This window comes from Carcharodon carcharias, chromosome 20 (assembly GCF_017639515.1).
Source record: "Carcharodon carcharias isolate sCarCar2 chromosome 20, sCarCar2.pri, whole genome shotgun sequence".
NCBI classification, from domain to species: Eukaryota; Metazoa; Chordata; class Chondrichthyes; order Lamniformes; family Lamnidae; genus Carcharodon; species Carcharodon carcharias.
The window spans coordinates 26,501,066-26,527,035 of NC_054486.1; the positions used below are offsets into that span (position 1 = coordinate 26,501,066).

Consider the following 25,970-nt stretch of genomic DNA (forward strand, 5'->3'; position numbering starts at 1 on the left):
GCCAGGAGTGGGAAACGCAAGTAGGTCTAAACTTTGTGGAGTCCTTTGGAGAGGTGGGTACCCCTTTGGATATGGTCCCAGGACACCTTTGGGGAGGTCAAGTGCCCTTTGGGAGAGATAAGGTGCCTTTTGGGATTATTAAAAATGGACATGTGTGTAAAAAGTGCATAAACTCGTTGAAACTGTCAAGAGAACTGTCAAAAAAAACTGTAAACAGTGTCAAAAGCAACTATCAAGCTTTCAATGCATTTAAAACTCCTGCCCTATAAATCTTTGAAAAAAAGCTGTGTGGAGTGTTGAAAACAATCAGTTTGCTATTTCACTGTCTGTTGGCATAAACCAGAGGGTTACCATTACTGGATTAGTGCTGCATGACTGATTTCACAAGCTTCCATTATCACTGTCATTTCACAGTTTGATTGATAGCTACAAGTAGTTATAGGCCTTTTAAAAAAAATAAAGTCTGCAATAGACAATTAGAACTTTATTTAATCTCAGCATGAGTCTGAGGTCTACCCATGATGGGTACTAGGTAAGTTTGCATGGAGGGTGTAAGGGCAATGGGTAGTATGTGGGGAGTATGGGCTGGCATGAGTTGGCACTAAGTTGGCATAAGAACTATAAAGTGCCATGATGGGAGGGCAGAGTGGCATAGGTTGACATGGAGGGTGTGAGGGACCATGGGGGGATGGGTGGGGGCATGGATGGGGTGTGGGGGTGAGCGGGTGTGAGGGTTGAGGGCCGTTTTATGATTTATTGTTTTCTTTAAAAAACTTCCACACACAGCCAGTGCACCGAGGCAGACCTTCCGCCCAGCCCGCCTCTGCACCTAGCAGCCCGTACAATTTTTCGTGTCATCTTCCACAGTTCCCATTTTCACCCGCACCCTCCCCACCCTCTGCACCGCACGCCCCCCCCACCCCCCTCACCGGAACTGAAAATCTGACCTCCTGGGTCGGGTTCGTGAGCTGGGAATTGTCTCGACTCTGCATTCCTGACCTGGGAGCGAAAACTCAGGCCAAAAATTTACATTTGTTCAGAGGGGAAGTGGTGTACTTTCCTGAGGTTGGATCTGAGTGCATTCTTAGGCACTTGGATATGGGGGGAATAGAGGCACTTCCGCTGTGACCCATCAGTCGTTATTGCTGGAAGTTTCAAAGTGTCCTTCACCAGAAATAAGAGAGGCATGTCATTCACTACTAAAGGATAAATACTGGCCAGGACACTGGGAAAAAAGACCTTGCACTTCTTCAAATAATCCCATGGGATCTTTCGTATCCACCTCAGAGCGCAGACAGGACTTTGGACTAATGTCTCATCTGACAGAGCAGCACCTCCTCAATGCACTGGAGTATTAGCCTGGATTCTACACTCAAGTCTGTGGTGTGGAACCCACAAACCTTCTGCTCAGAAGTGAGAAAAGTTACTAAGCCATGCTGACAAGAGCGTGTAGTGGTTATAGCACTGGACTGGATTATAAATCTCAACTGAAGTGCTGAAGTGTGTGAGCTGGCACTGGGAAAAGAGAAAAACGACCGTGAAAGTTGCCTGCTTATAAAGAAAAAAACTAGTTCGCTCATGACCCCTTATGAAAGGACACCCAACTCTTGATTCCCACTGAGGTAGCCACTCAGTAATACAAGGAGATGATCAGGACCACCACCTCACACTTTCTTATGGTAAACATTGAGTATCAAATGCAACCATGTCCACAAGCTGGTAAATTTTACATCAATATCACCCTCGGTTCAGTTCCCAGGGCTGATTAGAGCCTCTGAGCCATCTGGTCTTGATGTGGCAAAGAATATGCAGACCTCCTTTTCAAAGAGCCCCAAACCTTGTGCATCCCCATCTGACAGCTGGGTCAATAGTGCTGGAGAGGGTTCGCCTCAAGCACACACTTGTCTTTCGCTTTGAAAAGCATCCTCCCTGTAACAGTTGAACTGAAAATAGGGAAACACCATGAAACCACTCAGCGACTGACCAACTCCAAGTAGCCCACAATACACCATGCACAGAGAGGCCAGTGGTCCCTGCACCCAGCTCACCAAGCATTAGCATTGGCTGACATTCAGGAGTGATCTTGTCACTCCTGATTCAAGGGACAAAATCAGATCATCAGATGAAGGAGAACAATTTGCGCCATACTGGTCAATTATACAAACTAGGTGACCTGTCTCTTCTGTGGACTGTACTGTGTCAATGATTCAATCCCAAATTGACATTGATATGAAGACTGAATGAGCCTGGTTCTGTTAAGGCAACTTTTGGTTTTGATGACCTTTATTATGGTGAACTGCAATAGTGCTTGGGATTCAGCCTGGGTACTGTTGCTGTGGGGGTTTTCACATGTGTCAAATGCATTTTAAATGACTGCATTGACAATTCTTTTGATTGATAGAGGGATGCTGCCAGGGTCTCTGCAAGGAGGTGGTCCTCAGCCCAGCACTGCTGCTGCTGTGACCTTTTTTTATTTTCATGCAAAGGCATCCACGTCCTGCTGGTACTTTACAGTCTTAGACTCAAAAACAATTTATCATTAACACAGCTTCATCACAACCTCACCCTTGCACTCAAGCCCATCAGAATTGGAGCTTCAGATATGATATTAGGTGGATTCTGTCTTGTTGGCAGAATGTTCAGCTCCAGGTGGAATTGTGTGGGGACGGGGGGCGGGGGGCGGGGGAGGGGAGGGAACGGGACCAGAGAAGGCCTTTCCTGATAGAGGGTGCTTTTCCTGACAAAAGGCACCTTTCCCAACAGCCTGCACCATTCTAGTTTACTGCATATGGACCAGCCTTCGCAGCAACAGCACAAAGCATCCTGGGACTTGCGCACTTAACTCACAAAAGATGGGTAGTGGCGAAAAAAAGAATCAACTCTAAATACTACTCGAGCACTTAAATACAAGCTGCAAATATAAGGTCCAGACACAACAGTGATCCATGCACCATTTGAATCTTCCAAGTGGTTTGTCCTCCAATAGCTTGGGCAACAGCGTCGTGCCTTCAGCTACTAGTCAACTTGGGATCTCAGAGCAGGGTAGGACCTTGTGTAGTCCGCGTCATGGTTGGGAAATGCTTGCTGTCGATCTCCCACAGTTTCTTGCCCGAGAAGGTTGCAGGAGGTGGGTTGGGTGAGATAGGCAATGAGTGGCAGCTGCTGTAGTTGATGTAGCTGGCAAGTATTAGCGTCAGCTCCAGGATCTGGGGACAGAAGAGCAGTCACAAGTGTTGTGCAGGAATCATTAAACTGCTTCTGAAAAAAGGCTCGTGAGCCCCTGAATTTCTTGTGCCAAAATCACCAGGTCCTCTTGTTAGGAGTGACCAGCAGAACATTAGGAACAGGAGCAGCGTGTCGAGCCCTTGGGCCTGTCTCACCTTTTCATCACAGATCATGGCTGCTCTGCACCTCAGTTGCATTTTTCTTTCTCAGCTTTACAGCCTGTAATATCTCCACACAGCTAACCACTTATTAATCTCAGTCATGAAAATTTGATTGTTTTTGAGTGGTTTGCCTCTAATTTTAAGATTACAGCCCTGTTATTTTTAATTACCCCATCAGAGGAAATTTACTTTATTAAATCCTTTTAACATTTTAAACATGTTGGTCAGATCATCCTCATAATTTAACCCTCTAAGCCATGGATCATACTGGGTAAATCTTCTCTACACCCATTCCAAGGCCAATATATCCTTCCTGAGGTGCAGTGCCCAGAAATGAATGTGGAGCTCCAGATGGGGTCTGTCCTAGGCTCCATGTACCTGAAGCAACACTTGCTCCCCTCTGTCTTTCAGCTCTCTTCAACCCCCAGAGAAGCAGTGTAAACATCTGGAAATATCAGGTTACACTGTTATCCAGGAGGTTCCACTAGTCTCAAGTCTTGAGACCCTGGGATTTTAAGCAGGATTTCCCAATGGCAATTTGATAGAATAGAATTCATCAGTCAGTTATGGTCTTCTGTGACTGAATATGACCAAGGCAGAAATGGGTCAAGAAACAAATATAGGTAAGCAAATGCCGACTCACAGATCCTGCCCTCCCATTAGGGAGCCATGTGGTTTGAAGATGGGGCGGCAACACTCTTAACCCTTTGAGCCTGGTATCAATGGACTTATTCTATAAAAACACCAGCTGAGATAAGGGAGGGAAAGACCTAAAGAGGCCAAGGCACAGTGAGATAGGGAGACAGCCAACACATTAGCACAGATTCTGTAGTAATACAATAATGGTAAATTCAGTTCGATGGGGTCCTGTCAGAAAAACATTGGCCAGGATACTTATCTGACTGAGGAAAGCAGGAACTCATCTGACCCCAAATCCAAAATAGGATTGATCCCAAGAGGATCAAGAGATCCAGTGATAGGCCATAGGGTCTCCAGTTTCAGGGTTATAGAAAGATCCAGTAATAGGCTAGAGGGCTCCAGTTCCAATGGGGCCACTGGCTTTCGTATTCCAATGTTGGGCCTCTTACTCTTAAGGAATAGTGGCTTTGGTGATAGGATATTGGGGCTTTTCTGGTGAAGGGACTAGGCTATAATAGCTTTTCTGTTAGTGATCGATTAAAACTTCCCCCAAATTTTGTCATACTGATTCGTCAACATTATCAAGAGTTTCTTATGGACGGAGCTAATTTCTAGGACTCAGGAGAAGCGCAACCAAAAGAGGGGGAGTTTTGCTCTGAGGATTACGTCTCGTAGCTTTGCTTCTGTAGCCAGCAATAAGGTCATTTGAAGCCAATGTTTTCTGCCTGTCTCCCGTTCAGCCACAAAAGCAAGGAAGTTATCCTAAACCTTTACCAATCACTAGTCGGTCCTCAGCTGGAGTATTGAGGCCATTTCTGGGAACCACAGGACGGATTCAAGGCCTTGGAGAGGCTGCAGAGGAGAATTATTGGAATGGTACTAGAGATCAGGGATCTCTGTTATGTGGAGAGACTGGAGAAAGTTGGATTGTTCTCCTTAGAGCAGAGAAGGTTAAGGGGAAGATTTAAAGGAGGTTTCAAAATCAAGATTTTTGATCAAATAAATAAGGAGCAATTGTTCCCAAGGGCAGAAGAATCAGTAAACAGAAGACACAGATTTAAGGCAATTGGCTAAAGGCTGAGAATTCTTTTTGTACAGCAAGTTATGATGATCTGGAATGCATTACTTGTAAGGGTGATGAAAGTAGATTCCATAGTAACTTTCATAAGGGAATGGGATATATGCCTGAGAAGGAAAAATATTGTCAGGCAATGGGATAAGAGTGAAGTGGAACTAATTGGTTAACTCTTTCAAAGAGTTCTGTTGCCAGCATCAGACATGATAATTTGAATGGCCTTCCATGCTGCAGTTTCTATAATGAGAAAGATTTCTCTGTTTCAGTAGCAGAGTGAGCAATCAAAAACTCCTTACCTTAGGCTTCGCCATAGCAAACACTAGTTTTTCAATGGTGGTCTTCGTTGGGTTCCCATCCTTAGCTTTGCTGACTACAATCATAAAGTCATCACGGCAACCTCCAAAAGTCATGACCGACAGATAGGAATAATTTATCACGAGATGCTGGGAGCAACACAAAGAAAACCTTCTGTCAGAAATGACAGGCCTGTTGCTCCATGGCAACAGAAAATATAAAGTCACCTTATTAATTCCTATTTATCACATTCTCCTGCAGAGTTCCAACCCTCACGAATTGTCAGCCAAATCCTGGCTACCTCGTGACCTCAGCAAGAGGTCTGTGAAACCAGACAATTTTTTTGCTGCAGAGGTCAGGTTGCACGGTTGCTGACTCTCTGTTTAAGGTTGCCAACTTGTGATTAAATCTATTCCTGGAGGTTTCATCACATGACTTTCCCCCATGCTCCAGCCATTGGTCAGCCAACACACCCATCCTTGCACCTTTCTATTCCAAATGGAAAGCAAAAAGACTTATTACCAAACTGGATGATGCTTGACTGTCAACCAAACAGACATTCTTTTCCCCCCATTGTCAATATTTTTATATCTGGTAAAGAGAAATGTTCAAAGAAAATGTCAAAAAAACTCCAATTTTTTTAACGTCTTTTGTAATGATTTTTCTCTAAGGATGCACACAGCAGTGTCCTGGAGATTGATCTTCAATTTCTGGAGACTTCGGGTCAATCCTGGAGGGTTGATCGCCATTCGGTGATCGACAGCTCAGTTGCTGAAAGAAGCTCTGCAAGGCCGCTGGCTTTTGTTAAAAAAGTAATAAATATCCTGCAGGGGAAAAGGCTGAAGATGGTGAGCCAGGGGGCCAGAGTCCTACTGCTGTCTTTCTCTATCTTGGCTCAGGCTATACAGAATCCCTAGGCAACTGACCTACATTTTTGGCCTTATATTCAAATCCCTGCATCCTTCCTGTATGTCTCTACCACCAAGCTTCACACTGTCTTTAACCTCTTCACTATTGATGGCCCCTCATTTAGTCATTACTATCCTGCCCTCTTTATTCAGTTCCCTTCATCTCCATGCTTAAAGGACACACTTTTCTTCCACTGTGCCTTTCATTTCCAACCTACTTTTTATTTTTATATTTCCACCCCCCCCTCTGCCCTGCTTAGCATCCATTGATTTTCACTCTTCAACATGTTGCACTTTGAGGTGTGTCCCTGCATAAAGAGCACTGGAGAATTGCAAAATGCTGTCTGTTTATACAGAAACAGCAGCACATTTGTACTGCTCTCTAGGTATCTATTATTTTACATGGCTATTTTGAAATATTAGAAATAAAACCAATGATTAAAACTGTTCATTGAAACTGATAATTGAAATCTTTACTTTTCTGCATAGGGAACATTATAGTGACACACAAGGTATCACAATTGTGTGGGGCATGCTGGATGGATCAGAGGGTCTTTAGCTGTCAGTTAATATTCATGTGCTTGCATTAACTGCCACAATCATATTTTGAATAATTCAAATTTGGAGGTGATTATTGTTACTCCATTGTAGGCAACTGTAATGTATTAGTGCATTAGGCTGGGATACATGAGTTAGGTTTCATCCTTTAAGGAGGCAGCTGGTTCAAGCAAAAGCAGCTATAGTGGGAGGCTGGTTCCTCTTTTAAACACATGTGAAGATAATGAGTAGGGATTTTTGAAGTTTTTTTTAATAAAGCATATTCAGATCTGGTAATACAGTTTTAGTAAAGAGCTCTAACCTATTAGAGATTAAATAAACTGCTAGTGAGGTTTATAAACTGTCAATGTTGGAAATTTTTGTTCGTAATTTTTATACCAAATTTCCTGATTTTTATGAATTTGTCGCTTGAGTCATGAGAAGGTGAGGGGGTTGGCATTTCTGTTCTTGTCAGTGGATAATGTAAGAATACTATAAAAGCTTGTGCCTGGAAAGAGACTAGAGGACCAGTGTTTCATATCCCATCATGGGCTTGGCCTATACTAACTTTGAGAACTCTTTCCCCAGGCCAGAATGTATTTGATCTGAATAGGCCTACAGTTCAGGACCAGCTAAACTTTTGGCGGATTTGAGAGGCTTTCAGGCAATGAGGAATATTGAGGATTGCGCACCCCTAGGAACAAGGACCTGTACCAGTCTACTGAACATTCTTTCCCTGGATCAGATTCAAACAGGCCCATTGTCTCCCAAAGTGGACTCATACCATTGTGCTGCACTCTAGTATGGTGATACCATCTTCATTCACTGCTAACCACACGGGCTTCTCATCAAGGGGTGACGGTGCAATCGGCTGGAGAAGAAAGAGAAGAACTGGTTAGAGCCTCATATTAACGGAGAACCAAAGGCCTCACTGGATACAGTGGAAGCAACCAAAAGGCCTCACTGGATACAGCGGAAGCAGCCAAAACCTCACTGAATACAGTGGAAAGAAGTTATGAAAAGCACACCTGAGGAGCATCATTTATTTCTTTGTTGGGTTAGTAATATGAAATCACACTGTGTCACACTAATGTGCGTATTATACTGTCGGTCTAGTGTGGTATTTTAAAAAAGGGGCTGAAATTTTGCTGTACTGGATAGTGGAATGTCTATACATCAATAATTTTCTGTGCACAAGTTTGGCTATCAAGTGAAAAATAAGACAAGAGTGGAAAAGGAGGTCAGTAGTGTTAAAAATCAATATTACCATCATAACGTTACTGCCGCCATTTAAGTAGTTTTATTACTGTAACACTAATTATGCTAAATGGTTACAAATCACTAGTTAGGCCTCATCTAGAGTATTGTTGCCAATTCTGTGCAGCACTATCGAACGGATGTCAAAGCCTTGGAGCGGGTGTAGAAGAGATTTACAAGGATGGTATCAGGAATGCATGGGTATACATATCATGAACTATTTAGTTTAGGGAGTGCCAGACACCCAACTTCATGAGCAAAACAAAGGATCTCTACATGGTGTTCATTTACCTGACCAAGGCCTTGGACACAGTAACGAAAACAAAAAAATGATGGAAAAACTCAGCAGGTCTGACAGCATCTGTGGAGAGAAAGACAGAGTTAACATTTTGAGTCCGTATGACTCTCCAGAGTTAAAGGGAAGTAGAAATGTGGTGAAATATATACTGTTTAGGGGCGGTGGAATAGGTGAAGCTGGATATAAGGCCAGTGATAGGTGGAGGCAAAGGAGAGATTGCAAAATATGTCATAAACAAAAGAGTTGTTAATGGTGGTGGTACTGGCTAAAGGAGGTGCTATTGGTGACATTAAGAGTAGAAAGCAGGTTTTGATAATGGCAGGACCAGGATAAGCACTCTGAAAAGTGACAGATGGCACCAGTGGGGGTGAGGTGGAGGGAGGGGATGGTGGTGGGAAAAAAGATAGAAAAGGCTAAAAAGCTGGGGATAAAATAATGAATAAAAATGGAAATAAATTTAAAAATAATGAAAGTTAGTGGGGGAAAAATAAATAAAAATTAAAAAATAAAAATGAATATAAGAAAAAAGGGGGGGATCAAAAAGAGGGTGAGGATGGAGGAGAGAGTTCATGGCCTGAAATTGCTGAACTCAATGTTAAGTCTGGAAGGTTGTAAAGTGCCTAGTTGGAAGATGAGGTGCTGTTCCTCCAGTTTGCATTGAGCTTCACTGAGCAAGCCAAGGATGGACATGTGGGCATGAGAGCAGGGTGCAGTGTTGAAATGGCAAGCGACAAGGAGGTCTGGGTCATGCTTGCGGACAGACCGAATGTGTTCCGCAAAGCGGTCACCCAGTCTGCGTTTGGTCTCTCCAATGTAGAGGAAACCGTATTGGGAGCAGCGAATGCAGTAGACTAAATTGAGGGAAGTGCAAGTGAAGTGTTGCTTCACTTGAAAGGAGTGTTTGGGCCCTTGGATGGTGAGGAGGGGGGAAGTAAAGGAGCAGTTCTGCGATTGCATGGGAAGGTGCCGTGGGAGGGGGTTGAGATGTTGGGGGTGATAGAGGAGTGGACCAGAGTGTCCCGGAGGAAACGATCCCTGTGGAATGCTGAGGGTGGCGAAAGGAAGATGTGTTTGCTGGTGGCATCATGCTGGATTTGGCGGAAATGGTGGAGGATGACCCTTTGAATGTGGTGGCTGGTGGGGTGAAAACTGAGGACCAGGGGGATCCTATCATGGTTCTGGGAGGGAGAGGAAGGTGTTAACATGACTCTTCTTCAGAGCCATACAGATTCGAAACGTTAACTGTCTTTCTCTCCACAGATGCTGTTAGACCTGCATTTCCAGCATTTTTTGTTTTTGTTTCAGATTTCCAGCATCCACAGTATTTTGCCTTTACCTTTAAAATTACAAATGGTTTTGATAGAGTGTATAGAAAAAGAATGTTTTGTCTTGTGGGTAAGAGCAAAACTAGAGGCCATCAATACAAGACAGTCACCATGAAATCCAATAGGGAATTCAGGAGAAACCTCCTCACTCAAAGAGAATGATGAGAATGTGGAACTTGCTCCCACAGGGAGTGGTTGAAGTGAATAGTATAGATCCATTTAAGGGGAAGCCAGACAAGTATATGAGGGAGCAGGGGATAGAGGGTTACGATGATAGATTTATTGAGCAAAGATGGGAGGAGGCTCGAGTGGAGCATAAACACTGGCATGGACCGGTTGGATTGAATGGCCTGTTTCTGTGCTGTATATCCTATGTAAACTTCGGTTATGTGGAGGGACAAGAGAAGCTGGGATTATTCTCCCAGGAGGTAATTGGCAAAAGAACCAGAGGACAGATGAGAAACATTAATTTTGCACAGTGTATTGTTATGCACTGAAATGCATTACCTGAAAGGGTGATGGAAACAGATTCAATAGTAACTTTCAAAAGGCACTTGGGACAAGTATGTGAGAAGGTAAAAATTGCAGGAACATGTGGTGTGGGACTAATTAGATAGCTCTTATAAAGTATACTGGTTGGAATTATTGGTGTGAATTATTGCAAAATCATCCCATTCTGTTAGTGAACGAATGAGAACAGGAAGCAGCAAAGATGTGAGCACTTGGGAGTTTTGGCTAACCGTGTCAGTAGCTGAACAAGGGGCTCAGCATCATTGTGGGGGCATTCTGATTGCTTTTTTGGTTGTACATTAATTACAACGCAGCCCATTTTACTCACACAGCTCGAGTGAGTGTGGAGAAAACGGCAGCAAAAATTAATTCCCATGAGCTGAAGCTATTTTCAGAACCTAAGAGTTTAAAGTCAGTGCAGCAGTGAGGAGCCCTTCAAGCCAGTCAAAAACCCAAGGCCTCTCTTTCTAAAATCCACCAGGGATATTCAAATATATATGTAAATAGGGGGTGGAATTTAATACCCTTCCACAAGACAAGTTTGGCGGCGGGGCATTTAATTGTGTGGGAGGGTGGGGTGGAAACATGTCACCTTTCTGCCTCTATCCCATTTAAGTCCATGGTGAGGTGGTTCATGGACAGCCTTTCCGACCCACGGCCCATTGAGGCCCTTAAATGGGCAATTAATACCCACTTAAAGGCCTCATTCCGGTGCTGCTGGTATTCCCCAGCAGTGGGCAAAGGACGTGCCATGCGGGACGCCTGAAAAGCAAACCCTGTCGGGGTTTCTTGTAAGCTTTCAGGGGTTGAAATTGTGGGGGGCAGGTTCTGTCATTCAAAGACACTTCAGGGTGGAATCGTCCCAGATTTGCACAAAGTGCCGTATAGGGCAGGAAAAAAAATCATCTTACCCGCCAGCCACAATGGCAGGTTTTCGTGCTGTATCGTCCTATTCCAACCTCATTAATTATACAACCATAAGAAACATGCCGTCTGGCTGGTGGGCGGCCTCCAATTTGCCTGCCACACCATTACCTGTCCGCTTCCTCACGCAGGGCGCCATAGTTAAACTGCAGCCACGTGCACACTTCTCAATGTTTGCAGCCCAGGACTGCTCCAGTGAAGACAAGGTCCCAAAAGCCAAGAAGACCGCATCCCCCTGATTCAATGATGCGTCCCTGGGACACCTTGTGGACGTTGTGGAGGCCTGCTGCAATGTCATCTCCCTGCTCTGGATCCAAGGAGGCCCATCAGTCTCACCACTCCAGTTTGGGAGGCGGTGGCAATGGCGATCAGTGCCAATGCTGCACAGAAGAGGTTCGCCATCCAGTGCAGAAAGAGGATGAATGATCTCATCTGTGCCACCAGGGTAAGGCAACCATCTCATCACTCTAAACTCACCCACTCACAAACCCATCACACATTCACTGGCATCTCACTCACTGCCAGCTCAAGGGGCATCACCACTTACTCTCTCACACGCACCCCCACATCTCCATCTGACCTCATCTCCTCTGGTGACTGCCTCCACAGCCTTCACCATATTAAGGCCACATGCACAGATCAATCTGTGCCCCCGCACCCATCCTGGGATACCCCCCTTCCTTAGCACAGCCCTCGCCTCTTCCCTTGCTTGAGGCCACTTCTCCGAAACAAGCCCTAGCCCTGCAGCCGTTGAAAAGCCTTACGACTGGATCGTTAGTTAGGGACCTGTCTGTGACCCCCCCCAAAACATGATGTGGTGTTATCGGTGCAGCCTGGCGCTGATGATCACGAGTGCTGCCCGAAGGAAGGTAGGTAAAAAAACCGCCGAAGTCCTGAGCGAAGTGCAGCCCACCAGGTGCACATCCCTTATGTACAGTTGCGAAACATGTCGGCAGATGTGCCTGCATGATCCAATGTGGGGGTGGAGGTGGGAGGTTGAATTAATTAATTAATTAATTGGTTAGGGTCTGGAACGAACTTCCAGAAAGGGTGACGGAAGCAGATTCAATTGAGGTATTCAAAAGGGAATTGGGTTGCTACCTGGAAAGAAATAACGTGCAAAGTTACGAGGATAAGGCAGGGGAGTGGGACTAGGTGGAATGCTCTTTCCGAGAACTAGTGCAGACTCGATGGGCCAAATGGCCTCCTTCTGCACCATAAAGATTCTGTGATTTGATTCTGTGAATCCGGCCTGCAGGTCTTATAATGAGATGCTAAAGTATTGAAATCAGGTTCTCGACAAGCAGAAGCAGGAATGTGGCCCACCGTTGATGGGTGGAGTGGACAATATCAAACTGGTCTCACGATGGTGTGAAACCGATTTTTGGCCTTCTCACCATATTGATCTCCCCCCTGCCACCATGATGACCAATGCCAATGGGGCTGGAAAATTCCGGCCTCAGTGTCTGATTGAGGGACCCAGCATCAGGAAGTGGGGTGGGGGCACTGAGAGTCACCCCCCTGTTCTTCCTGCTGAATCTTTCCCTTCTGACACCTACCCTACGACCCCCTTCCCACCATCACTCACTTGCGGCCTGGGTCCCCTGGTGATCCTGGGCCTCGGTTGGGTGCATTACCAGCAGCAGCCACTATCTCCCTGGTGGTGCTGCAGAGCAATGAAGAGCTGCTGGCCACAGATAGGCTCTCGACAGGTGGGATTTCCGACCCCTGGGGTCCTTGACCCTGGGGAAGGCCTGCTGCTGCCCAGTATTGGCACTTAATGCAGCGGGCCCTCCTGAAAAGAGGGGGCATGTGGCTCCCACACACTCTCTAGCTGGCGGGCAAGACTCCCATCCTAAGGCGTGCTCATCTGACCTAATTTACTGGAAGTGGACAAAAAGAACAACTTGTATTTATATAGTGCTGTTAAAGTAGAAGTATTCCATGGCACTTCATAGCAGCATCACCATACAAAATCTAATACTGATCCAGATACAGGTGACCAAAAGTTTGCTTGAAGAGGTAGTTTAAAGGAGCCTCTTAAGGAGGGAGAATTGGAGAGGTGGACAATTGTAGGGAGGGAATTCCAAAACTTAGGGTCTAGACAACTGAAGGCATGGCTGCCAAAAGTGGAGTGATGAACATCAGGGATGTTCAAGAGGCCAGAATTGGAGGAATGTGGGGATTCCCAAGAGCTGTTGGGCTGGAGGAGATTACAGAGACAGGGAGCAGTGAGGCCTTGAAGGGAATTGAAAACAAGGATGAGAATTTAAAAACTGAAGTGTTGTTGAATTTTGAAACAATGTCGGTCAGTGAGCACAGTGATGAGGGGTGACAGATCTTGCTGCAGGTAGGATACTCATAACAGAGTTTTGCATGACCTCAGGTTAAGGGGGCGTGGTAGATGGGAGGCTGCCCAGGGAAGCATTGGAATAGCGGACCCTAGAGGTTTCAACAGCAAAGAGGGGCAAAGCTGGTGCAGAGGTTATGTCCAGGAACTAGTGATCCAGATGCCCAAGCTAACACTCTGGGGACATAGGTTCAAATCCCACAGTGGCAGCTGGTGGAATTTAAATTCAATTAATATACCTGGAATATAAAGCTAGTCTCAGTAATGGTGACCATGACAACTATCATTGATTGTTGCAAAAACCCATCGGGTTCACTAATGCCCTTTAGGAAAGGAAATCTGCCAACCTTACCCGGTCTGTCTTACATGTAACTCCAGACCCAAAGTAAGGTGGCTGACTCTTAATTACCTTCTGAAATGGCCTAGCAAGTTCAGTTCAAGGGCATTTAGGGATGGGCAACAAATGCTGACCTTGCCAGCGATGCCTACATCCCATGAAAGAACAAAGGAAAAAAATATGGGCTGAGACAGAGGTGGAGACAGGAAGGTGAAAGCATGTGGTCGTGGTGATGGAGAAGATCAGTAATGGACTATTTACGCTTCAACTCCTACTTTGTATGCTGGGGGGGGGGGGGTTCCTGAAACTCCAGAGGCATTTTTCCTTCGACCTTTTGATTGCATCCCTTGTTACATTCATTTCGGTTTTACCTTTGCGGTGAAGAGTTTCGCTCCAAACAGCGGCCACTTTCGGGTGACCGTCAGGTAGATCCGCACACAGTCTGATCCGCTACACCCCCTCAGAAGCATCCATTTTGTAGCCAGTCTGTCCGCCAGTTGCCTGTTTGAATAGAGATGACCAGCATTATAAAGAGAAACAGCATGGTGGTAATTTAGATAGTGAAGGCATACATAAGGAATATTCCTGTCTTCACCCCACCACCCCCTATCACCACCTTACATTTTCTCCCCTCCTTCGTTAAACCGCCGAGTCTTCCTGGGACATTGGGAATATTGGAACATTCAGAAAAGGAGGAGGCCATTCAGCCCCTCTGTTCTGCAATTCAATCGGATCATGGCTGACCTGCAACCTGACTCCATTTTTCCATGTTTGCTCCCTAGCCCTGGAGGCCCAACCTAACAAAAATCTAACCACCTCTCTCATAAGCTCCAATTGTCTCTCCCAGTATCAGCAGCCTTTTGGGACACAGAGTTCCAGAATTCCACCACCCTTTAAGTGAAAAAGTGCTCCCTGACTTCACGCTGATTTTTGATCTAATTTTAAGCTTATTTTCTCTTGGGCGCAGGATTTTCAGCTCGGTGTGCGGGTGTGCGTCTGACACGCACGAGCGTAAAATAGCGCACAATGATCTCGGGCAAGCGCCCCGATGTCATCACGCAATTGCGCAATATTTTAGTCAGGGGGCACGCACGCATGCGAGAGTTAGCAGTGCGCCCACTGACAACTAAGGAGGGCGATTAAGCCTAATAACCAATTAGTTAAATTGAATTTTTTTCACTGCCCTTCCAATCTTACAGTTGGAGGGTGGGTGAATAGGCCAAGCAGCCTTTGGATTTTTTGCGAAACCTCATCCACGGGCGGGATGAGGTTTCCAACAATGAGAAAAAAAGAATGTGAATTTTTAAAATTCATTTTTCACGTGTCCACAGAGTCACATGTGGGGACATGTTTTCCTTACTTTTCGCAACCTTATAATTCATTTTAAAAACCTTCAGCTCCCTGAGGCGACTCTGTTCCTTCAGGGAGCTTTCAGTATTCGCTCCCCCGCGTGCTTGCACAAATGTCCACGCTCGCTCTCCTCCCCCCTCCACTCTTCCCCAGGCAGCGCTGAAACCCCCAGCATCTGTTTCACGCTGGCTGGCTGTTGATGGGCCAGGCAGTGTGAAATCACTGGAGGACTGTTTCGCGGCCCCTCCCGGGCCCGCCCGCTCGACGAGGGGAAAATCCTCCCCCACAAGAGAAAATAATTTTCCTGTTGCTACCCGTCTGAATCATTTCAACATTTTAAACACCTCAAACTGATCATCCCTCAATCTTCTTAGCTCAAGGGAATGAAAGCCTAATCTATCCAACCTGTCCTCACCTATGTCCCCAGAGTATTAGCCTGGGCATCTGGATCACTAGTTCCTGGACATAACCTCTGCACCAGCTTTGCCCCTCCTTAGCCCAGGTATCATTCTGTGAACCCGCACTGCACCCTCCCCAGGGCCTATATACCTTTCTGAGAGGCATGGTCAGGACTGAATACAATACCACATGAATGGCAGCAGTTCCCCTGTACCCAACCAAAGTGGTATTATTAGTGTGTTACATTTCTAGAGGGAGAGTATCAGTTGACCTATGATGAGGGCAGTGGAACCCAAGGTACCTAACAGGAGAGACTAGATAGGGGGCTGGACTTTGAACTCTGAATGATTTTCCCCAAACATCACAAAGTGGGAGAATATGGGAGGCCAGCCCGGAGAGCATTGGAATTCCAGATCGAGATAAGGCGACGGTCTCCTATATCTGATGGCTGGGAGGGGCTTTCAGGTTTATAACTTCCAGCTGCATCAACTGGGTCTTCACAGACGCTTTTTCCACATCATTGGATACGTACAAAGGAAAAACATTTCAGCCACCCTCAAACTGTACAACTAAAAAGCTGCAACGATTAGGTGCAGAGTAAAACTGCCTCACACAGCCCTGTCAAGCTCTCCCACATTCACTTCTACCATCATCTGAGTCAATGCTGTGGCTCAGTGCCACAACCACATTTAGCCACAGGCTTTGAATGGTGGTGCGAAGTAGGACCACAGGCCGTACCTTGGGAGTTCCGCGGAAAGGCATTGCATAGTGACACACTGCATGTTCATGCCTATGATTCAGCATGGGGGAAACATTAAACCTAAGCCTAGGAAGGAAGTATCAACCTGAACGGTTCCCAAGCTACCTCCTTCCATCCTTCTTCAGCAGCTTTAATCCTGCCCTCTCACCTAGGAACAATGGACACTGCAGGGAGATGGCAGGAGCCGAAGTGAATTCATTTTGTTTTTTCCTGCTGTGTAGACTTGATGAGGAAATCTCAATTTCTGAGGAATGGAACACTTTCCACTTCAGATCCACATTGCCAGTCAGGTACAGCATGGTTAGGTGCACAGTAAAGCTCCCTCTACACTGCCTCCTACTGGACTAGTGTGGCATGCTTTCGTCGTAAGCCATCCTTTATCCTCTCAGTGAGATTGACAATTTTAGTGCTACCCAACTACGACTGAATGTGGGAGGGCTTGACAGGGCTGTGTAAGGCAGTTTTGCTCTGCACCTAATTTTTGCAATTAGATTTTATTTTGTATAGTTTGGGAGACCAGAAAGTTTTTTCTTTACACCGTATCCAATGATATGGAAAAAGCGTCTATGAAGATCCAGTTGATGCAGCTGGAACTTATAAGGCTGAAAGCTCCTCCCAGCCATCAGATGTCATTTGATGGGAGGCCATCACCTTATCCAGATTTGATATTCCAATGCACTCCTAGCTGCCCTCCCATTTTCTACCCTCTGTAAACTTGAGTTTACCCAAAACTGTGCTGCCCATTGCTCACCTACGCTGGCTCTTGGTTAAGCAATGCCTCATTTTAATACTCTCATCATTACTTTCAAATCCCTGCATGGCTTCTCCCCTCCCTACCTTTGTAATCTCCTCCAGCCCTACAACCCTCTGAGGTATCTGCACTCCTCCAGTTCTAGCATCTCGAGTATCCCTGATTTTAATCACTCCACCATTGGAGGCCATGCCTTTAGCTGCCTAGGCTGTAAGCTCTGGAATTCCCTCTCAAAACTTTCTCATCTCTCTAATTCTCTACCTTTCTCTGTTACTTTAAGACACTTCCTAAAACCCACCTCTTTGACCAAGCTTTCGGTCAGCTGTCCCAATACCTCCTTATGTGGCTCAGTGTCAAATTTTGTTTGATAACACCCCTGTGAAGTGCCTTGGGATACTGTACGTTATTAAAGGTGCTATATAAATTCAAGTTATTGTTATAAACATAGGAACAGGAGTAGGTTATTCAGCCCTTGAGCTCATTCTGCCATTCAATTAGATCATGGCTGATCTGTATCTCAACTCCATCCACCTGCCTTGATTCTATATCCCTTAATATCCTTGAAAAATCCATCAATCTCAGATTTAGAATTAGTAACTGATCTCGCATCCACTGCTTTTTATGGGAGACAGTTCCACACTTCCACCACCATTTGTGAGAAGAAGTGTTTCTTAACCTCACTCTAGAACAGCCCGGGTCAGATTTTATGGCCACGTCCCCCTGTCCTAGTCTCGTCCACCAGTGGGGAAAGTTTATCCTTATCATCCCTATTCTTTCCTTTCAAAATCTCCAAAACCTCAATCAAAGCGCTCCCTCACCTTCTACATTCCAGGGAGTACAAGCTTAGTTGATGTAACTGCTCCTCATAATCTAACCCTTGAGAGTCCTGGTCAATGTCCCCTCTAAGCTGTGCGGCTGTGCAGCAAATGGGAATGTGCCATGCAGGGCATAAACAGGCTGTACACAAACAGTGGTCACTTTAAAAGGCGTGTAGGTGTGGCCCTGCGGCAATCTTAAAGGTGCGGAGCAGCGCATCAAACAGGGCACACACAGCGAGGAGAAATTAGAGGGAACAATTGGTCTGGATTACATTCTGGTGAATCTGCACTTCACTCATTTCAAGGCTAACATACTCCTTTCTAGCGGGGCATCGGTTAGCTCAGTTGGCTCGATGACTAGTGTGTGGATTGGAATAATGCCAAAGCACGGGATTCAAATCCCTCTCCCAGCTGAGGTAGACTTGGGGGCCTGCTGCCTCACCTGACCAGTGGTAAAAACAATCACCAAGGACCCACTTTCAGGCAGAGAACTCAGGGAAAAGAAGATATCCTTTTGAAGGTGCATTACGTAGAACTGTACAGTTATTCCAGGCATGGGCTAACCAGGACTGAGTAAAGCTGTAGCAAACCATCCTCCCCATTATTTTCCAGCCCTCCAGACCAACAGTTAACTAGCTTTTTGGACTTTTTTTGTACTCGACCAGTAAATTTTAGAGATCTGCGTGCATGGATCCTTAAATCTCTTTGTACCTCCAGCATTCCTAGCATTTCACCATTTAAATAATACTCGGGTCTATCCTTTTTTGGTCCAAAAGGGATGATGTCACATTTACTTGCGTTGAAATCCATCAGGCACAGTTTGCCCACTCGCTTCACAGAATCATAAAATGGTTACAGCACAGAAGGAAGTTATTCGGCCCATTGTGTCCATGCTGGCTCTCCAAGAGAGAGCAATTCACCTCATGCCATTACCCCATCTTCTCCCTGTAACCCTGCACATTCCTACTTTTCAGATAACAGTCTAATGCATCTATCAATGTCACTTTGTCATTTGATGTTCCCATCTACTCTATTTATTCAGCCACCGATCTTTCAAAACCCAGCTCTCTATTGTGTTCTCCAAGTCATTAATAAATTAGTGGATAGCTGAGGCCCCGGCCAAGATCTTATCCACGTCATTTCCTTCTAATTCAAGTACATAACCATTATTGCTACTCTCTGATTACCTACCCAGTTTCCTAACTCAGGCAATATTTTACATTCAGTTCCAGGAGCTTTAACTTTAGCTAACAGCCTCTTTTCCCTGACTCTGAGCTTTAATCAGGAAAAGGTCCAAAGATGTCAAACTACTCTTAGGCTTCACTCTGATCATTGATTTTACTTGAGAAGGGCAGAGAGTCAACTTGTACAGTTAAAGAACATCCTTGAAGGAAAATGGAAGAAGAGGCGAGGCCTACCTGATCTGCTCAGGGGTGCAGCCTTGTCGGTAGTGTTTGGGGTAGAATTTCTCCAGAACCTGCTGCAGAAACTGCTGCATCTTAGACTGGGAGCTGCCACCTGGACTGGAAGGGTTGGGGCGTGCCAGATCTCCATACTCTACCTGCAGGAATCACACATCCCGTTACAAACCCGGGAACGTCACCTTAAACATTTACTGCTTCCACCACAGTAGCAGCAGTGTGTACCATCTCCAGGATGCACTGCAGCAAATCAAGGCTCCTTCAGCAGCACCTACCAAACCTATGATCTCTACCAGCTAGAAAGACAAGGGCAGCAGGCACTTGGGAACAACACCACCTGCAGGTACCCCCCTGAGTCACACATCAGCCTGACTCAGAATTATATCATTATTCCTTCATTCAAAATCCTGGAACTCCCTTCCTAACAGCACTGTGGGTGTATCTACACTACACAGGCTGCAGTGGTTCAAGGAGGTGGCTCATTAACAGCTTCTTAAGGGTAACTAGGGATGGGCAATAATTTCTGGTCTTGTCAGCATCATCCATATCATGAGAATGAATAACAGAAAAATTTAAAATCCTTCAATCAGACAGCAACTCCTGGAATTTTGCAAGAAACTTCATTAAAAAATATCTACCCACAGAATCCTGGATCACCCGTGCCGCTTGCTACCTGCATTAGTGCCCATGCAGGGAAATGCAGCTTGGCTGCACAGGTAGGAACAGAAGTCGGCCATTCAGCCTGCTCCACCATTCATTTAGATCGTAGCTGATATACTCCAAATCCAACTTCCCATCCCACATCCCTTGATTTCTTTATCTATCCCGACGAGCATCTTTGCTGGATGAATTGCGGCATATGCTCTGTACAGTACTGAGCCACACAAACCCAGAAGGTTCTAGCCTGGATTCTCTTGTCTACGCCAAGCCAGCTGTGGAGAGACCAGAGAAGATTATTCTCCTTTGATCAGAGAAGGTGCAGGGAAGTCTAAAAATTACAAAGGGTTTTGACTAAATCAAATAAGGAGAAACTGTTTCCACAGGCAGGTCAGTAACCAGAAGACACCGATTTAAGATAATTGGCAAAAGAACTAGGGAGGAAATGAGGAGACTTCTTTTATGCAGGTGTAATGATCTGGAATATGCTACCTAAAAAGATAGCAGAAGCAGATTCAGGAGTAGCTTTCAGAAGAGAATTGGATAATTAGTTGAAAAGCAAACATTTTCAGGGCTGTAGAGGGACTAGGAGAGTGGGACTAATTGCAGAGCTCTTTCAATCAGCCAGTAGATGTACAATGGACAAAATGGCTTCTTCCTATACCAGGAGCTTCTATGAAGGGAACTGATGTAATATTTTCAGCCTTGAAGCAGCTGAGTAAAGGTGGGGGAAAAAAGCAATTAACCAGGGTTCCTGATCACCAACATTGTCCAATGGCCCATGCTGGAAGATATATATATGTGGAGCTACTAAGTAGGGGCAGGGATACCCTCGGCTGCCTTGTCACCTTCCACTCCTTCAAGAAGGAAGGAAATTTGGGCAAAACAATGTACAGATGCATTGCTAAAACATGGTTCATTTGCAATGGCAACCAGCCCAGCTCCCCCACAGTAGCAATGGAAGTCAGCTGTTTTGAGGGAAGAAAAAATGTGGGAGATTAAAACCAAGGCCTCTGCGATATCTTTACATACATCACACCAGGGTAGACAATGCGAGAAAAGAGTGGGAGCAAAAACAGAACAGATGTGGACATGAATGAGGAAGGAACGAGAAAGGATAAAACAAAGAGAGGAGAGCATGATAGAGGCAGAAAGAGAGCAAAATCAACACGAGAGGGGGCAGGGAAGGAAGGATTGAAGGAAAGAGGAGCATGTGAGGGAACAAGAAAGGACAACACGAGAAACAGAAAAGAGCACAAACAAGAGAGAGAGAGACAGGAAAATGTAAGAGAGAACATGAGAGCATGAATGGAATGTGAGGGTCAGGACAGATGGAACAAAATATGAGGAGAAAAGAAGTGAGGAAAGCAAAGGAGGACACACAGAACAGATGATGCAAAGAAGCAAAAGGAGAGACTGAGGAGGGGAGCAAACATGATAGAGCAAAAGAGATCATCTGAGAAACTTGGGCTGCTGCTGTTGGACGTTTCTGAACAGTGTGACTATCTTCCTAGTCTCCCACAGGCCATGCTCACACCATTGGGACTGCTGCACTGAATAGCAGAGTCAGGTGGTTCTCTGCAAGGGGTGGAGGGTGGGAAGGATTTGATGACTTATGTTAATATATTAATATCCACAGCATTGAATAGGACTTGAAACTTAATGTCCTTTTGAACAGAGAACTGAATATATTTGCTTCCTGCCGTCTGCACCAATAATGCACACTGGCTTTGGAGCTCTCTGTTCCAAACACTAACCTGCGCCATTAATGCAGTCACCTCCATTGCCAGGTCTTTATTGACAGGGAATCGTCCATTCAACACCTCATCGTTAACCTGATATGTCAGCAGGAGGCGCTCTCGCTCCGTTTCACCCTTTGCCTGAGCTCTGAAATACATCCTGTGCAAATGAACGGGGTCAATGTGGTCAACAGTGCACATAATTCACAGCCTACAAAGTTAAACAGGAGAGACAGCTGAGAACAAAGCATGGGTTTGCCTCAGAGACAGGTCGGCGGGGAATATCCTGCAGTATTTATTCAGTCTCTCACATTGCCTGGTGAGTGGGGATTACCTTGCATATTGATTCAGGGTTTCTCACAGAGTTGTTATTTGTGGATTTGAACCATATATGTCACTATTTGGCCACTAAGGGGCGGTGGAGGCACATGTCAATGAGAATCAACCAGCTGAAAGGGGATATTGGTGAAATGTTTGTGTGACTGCCCTCTGTCCCTCATCTACGATGATAACAGAGTGATAGGCAGCACCAACATGTAACAAAGGCATGCAGCATTTCATCAAAAATAGGTACAATACCATGTGTGAACAAAATATAAGATTGGAAGGCAGACCCTGTGTATGTTATAAATAAAGAAATATGGCACCGAGTATATATTATAAATACAGCGATATGGCACCGAGTGTATATTATAAATACAGCGATATGGCACCATGTGTATATTACAAACACAGGGATAAAGCACTGTCTAATGTTTTATAAACCCGGCGATAACGGACTGGGTATTATAGTCACACTTGTTGATCTATGGGTCTTACCGGCTTTTATACGTGAGTCTCACAATCCTGTTGCTTTCATATTTACCAGGGTGCAGTTCTTTTAGGGCTTGCTCCCATTTTGAAATTACATCACAAATCTTCAAAAAATGATTATTAAAATGATTATACAAATAACAGGCCTGGATTAGCACATTGAGACACTGTTGTTACATAACTATTTGCTGTCACGACTCAACGGTGAAAAACATACTTCAGTGAGCAGACTGCAGAATACTAAGTGTGATTAATACTGAATACAGCTCTGATTTGTGCTGCTTTGACTGAATCGACAAATCAGATTCGAGGGCTACAGTGAGGGGTGTGGGGTATATCAGTATTACAGTGAGGGGTGTGGGGTATATCAGTGTTACAGTGAGGGGTATGGGGTATATCAGTATTACAGTGAGGGGTGTGGGATATATCAGTGTTACAGTGAGGGGTGTGGGTATATCAGTGTTACAGTGAGGGGTGTGGGATATATCAGTGTTACAGTGAAGGGTGTGGGGTATGTCAGTGTTACAGTGAGGGGTGTGAGGTATATTAGTGTTACAGTGAGGGGTGTGGGGTATATCAGCATTACAGTGAGGGGTATGAGGTATATCAGTGTTACAGTGAGGGGTGTGAGGTATATCAGTGTTACAGTGAGGGGTGTGAGGTATTTCAGTGTTACAGTGAGGGGTGTGGGGTATATCAGCGTTACAGTGAGGGGTGTGGGGTATATCAGTGTTACAGTGAGGGGTATGGGGTATATCAGCATTACAGTGAGGGGTGTGGGATATATCAGTGTTATAGTGAGGGGTGTGGGTATATCAGTGTTACAGTGAGGGGTGTGGGATATATCAGTGTTACAGTGAGGGGTGTGGGGTATGTCAGTGTTACAGTGAGGGGTGTGAGGTATATTAGTGTTACAGTGAGGGGTGTGGGGTATATCAGCATTACAGTGACAGGTGTGGGGTATATCAGTGTTAGTGAGGGGTGTGAGGTATATCAGTGTTACAGTGAGGGGTGTGAGGTATGTCAGTGTTACAATGAGGGGTGTGGGGTATATCAGCGTTACAGTGAGGGGTGTGGGGTATATCAGTGTTACAGTGAGGGGTGTAGGGTATATCAATGTTACAGTGAGGGGTGTGGGATATATCAGTGTTTCAGTGAGGGGTGTGGGGTATATCAGCGTTACAGTGAGGGGTGTGCGGTATATCAGTGTTACAGTGAGGGGCGAGGGGTATATCACCGTTACAGTGAGGGGTGTGGGATATATCAGCGTTGCAGCGAGGGGTGTGGGGTATATCAGCGTTATATTGAGGGGTTTTGGTAAATGAGAGGATAATAATGACAGGTACATTGAAGATTCAAATGAAGGTGTTCCTGGATTTTATGTTGGTAACCCCGCCCCACACAGTTTATTAAGTTGCCTCACCTTCACATTGCCCTGCAGACAGTGTTCCAAATCTTTCCCAGAAGGGTCATCAGTGAAGAGCGCAAATCCCGAATGTAGAGGCTTTCTCATCCCTAGTTCCTGGTTCAGTGTGTTCAAGAACTCTTCAACTGTGGTGGAACCATCAAAGCCCACAACCTGAATAAAACACAAAGATGAAGGATGCGGAGCAGAGCCTTATTCTTGTGGTTTAAATTCGACATCATTGCTCCATAGACTAACCCAAAATCTGGACACAAAACTGCAGTATGGTGCTTCACAGCTTTGGGCCACCTCACTCCCTGTGGGTATTGAATTTCTCAAAGACAATCTAATCCCTAACCACAGGTAGAAAATATGATTGATAACTCAAAGCCCATCGAAAACAGAATATAACACCCCAGAAAACTGTGCACAACTGAACAATTAACCTCTAACCCTGAATACAGCACTCAGCACAAACAACTTCAAAGAGAAATGTCGAACACTAGAAGCTAACACACACTGATGATTTACTGTAATAAAAGTGACCATTGGGTTGAAAGAGGAGCGCTGTCCCAGCTGTTTCACTTTTGTGCACAGCTGGTGCTTCAACCATTTTACTAAAATCTGTGTGTAAGGCCCTTGCTGCTAGGCAGCACAATGGCAGTGAATGATGTGGTTGGAAACACACTGTCATTATTGAAAATTACATGAGCCTCAAATAATGCTGCGTGGCAGATGTGGTCTGTATGCCTGCATAGGGCAAGCCTGAAAACAAATCTGGGATTCACAAGGACATACACACAAACATACAAATTTGGAGCAGGAGGAGGCCACTCGGCCCTTTGAGCCTGCTCCCCCATTCAATTAGATCCTGGATGATCTAATTTTAACCTCATCTCCACATTTCCCACCTGCCCCCCGATAACCTTTCGCCCTCTTGGTTTTCAAGAATCTATCTACCTCTGCTTTAAAAATATTCAAAGATTCTGCTTCCACTGCCTTTTGAGGAAGAGAGTTCCAAAGACTCACAACTCTCTGAGAGAAAAAAATTTCTCCTCATCTCTGTTGTATATGGGCGACCCCTTATTTTAAAAAAAAAATTGGCCCCTAAAACACTAAATTCTCCCACAAGTGATATCATCCTCTCCATATGGACCCTGTCAAGACTTCTCAGGATATTATATGTTTCAATCAAGTCACCTCTAACTCTTCTAAACTCCGATGGATACAAGCCTAGCCTGTCCAGCCTTTCCTCATATGACAACCAAAACACATCAAGAACACTGAATCCATCACTAACCTGGTAAGTACCATTCATGAAGTGGACTGGGATACTGAACGGCAGGGAATGGTGGTAAGGATTCCGCAGGAGGATTGACATTATCTCCATCCGGGATGGCTTGGCTTCCCGATCTCCGTTCCGTAGAGTGCGCTGCACTGACCTTTGGCAGTAGATGGAGTATTTACCTATCTCAGTCCTGGGACGGGAAGGAAGAGAATAGTGGCCCCAGGTTAGCATATGGGGTTTGCTCAGTTGTCTCAGGTGCTTTTCCAGTCATAATTGCAGTCAGCCTGCACCACGCCTCACAAAAATATACTGACATCTGTCACATGGAGTATGATCCGTGGAGAGGTACATTAGAGTGAGATTTATATGTAAAGCCAGCAATATCTGACCTATTCATTCTTGGGTGTGAGTGTCACTGACAAGACTGGAATTTATTACCCATTCCCAGTTGTCCTGAGAAGGTGGCATTGGGCCTTCCTAGAAAGTGTTTCCAGAACAGAAACAGGCCATTCGGCCCAATAGATCCAAGCTGGTGTTAATGCTCCAAACAAACCTTGAACCACAGTATAGAATTTTAGTTGCAGTTTGATAGAACTGAGTGTCATTAGTGGCTACTTCAGATGGCAATTAAGAGTCAACCACAATGGAATGGGACTGGAGTCGTATACAAGGGTGACTATTCGCCAGGGTCTTTGGATTACTAGTTCAGTAACATAACCGCTATAACTG

General features: G+C 45.3%; 1 protein-coding gene across 1 annotated transcript in view; it reads right to left on the minus strand.

The window, feature by feature from the left end:
• Positions 1–2,743: 2,743 nt before the first annotated feature.
• plekhh1 (pleckstrin homology domain containing, family H (with MyTH4 domain) member 1) overlaps positions 2,744–25,970 on the minus strand; it is a 154,412-nt gene continuing 131,185 nt past the window's right edge. The window contains exons 21-29 of the mRNA XM_041214639.1: positions 25,254–25,431; positions 23,972–24,127; positions 22,555–22,652; positions 21,754–21,895; positions 19,337–19,479; positions 14,212–14,341; positions 7,624–7,710; positions 5,397–5,543; positions 2,744–3,206 (exon numbers count right to left, since the gene is read on the minus strand). Coding sequence (XP_041070573.1) covers positions 3,033–3,206; positions 5,397–5,543; positions 7,624–7,710; positions 14,212–14,341; positions 19,337–19,479; positions 21,754–21,895; positions 22,555–22,652; positions 23,972–24,127; positions 25,254–25,431 — 1,255 coding nt within the window. The 3' untranslated portion in view covers positions 2,744–3,032. The remainder of the gene's footprint in view (positions 3,207–5,396; positions 5,544–7,623; positions 7,711–14,211; positions 14,342–19,336; positions 19,480–21,753; positions 21,896–22,554; positions 22,653–23,971; positions 24,128–25,253; positions 25,432–25,970) is intronic.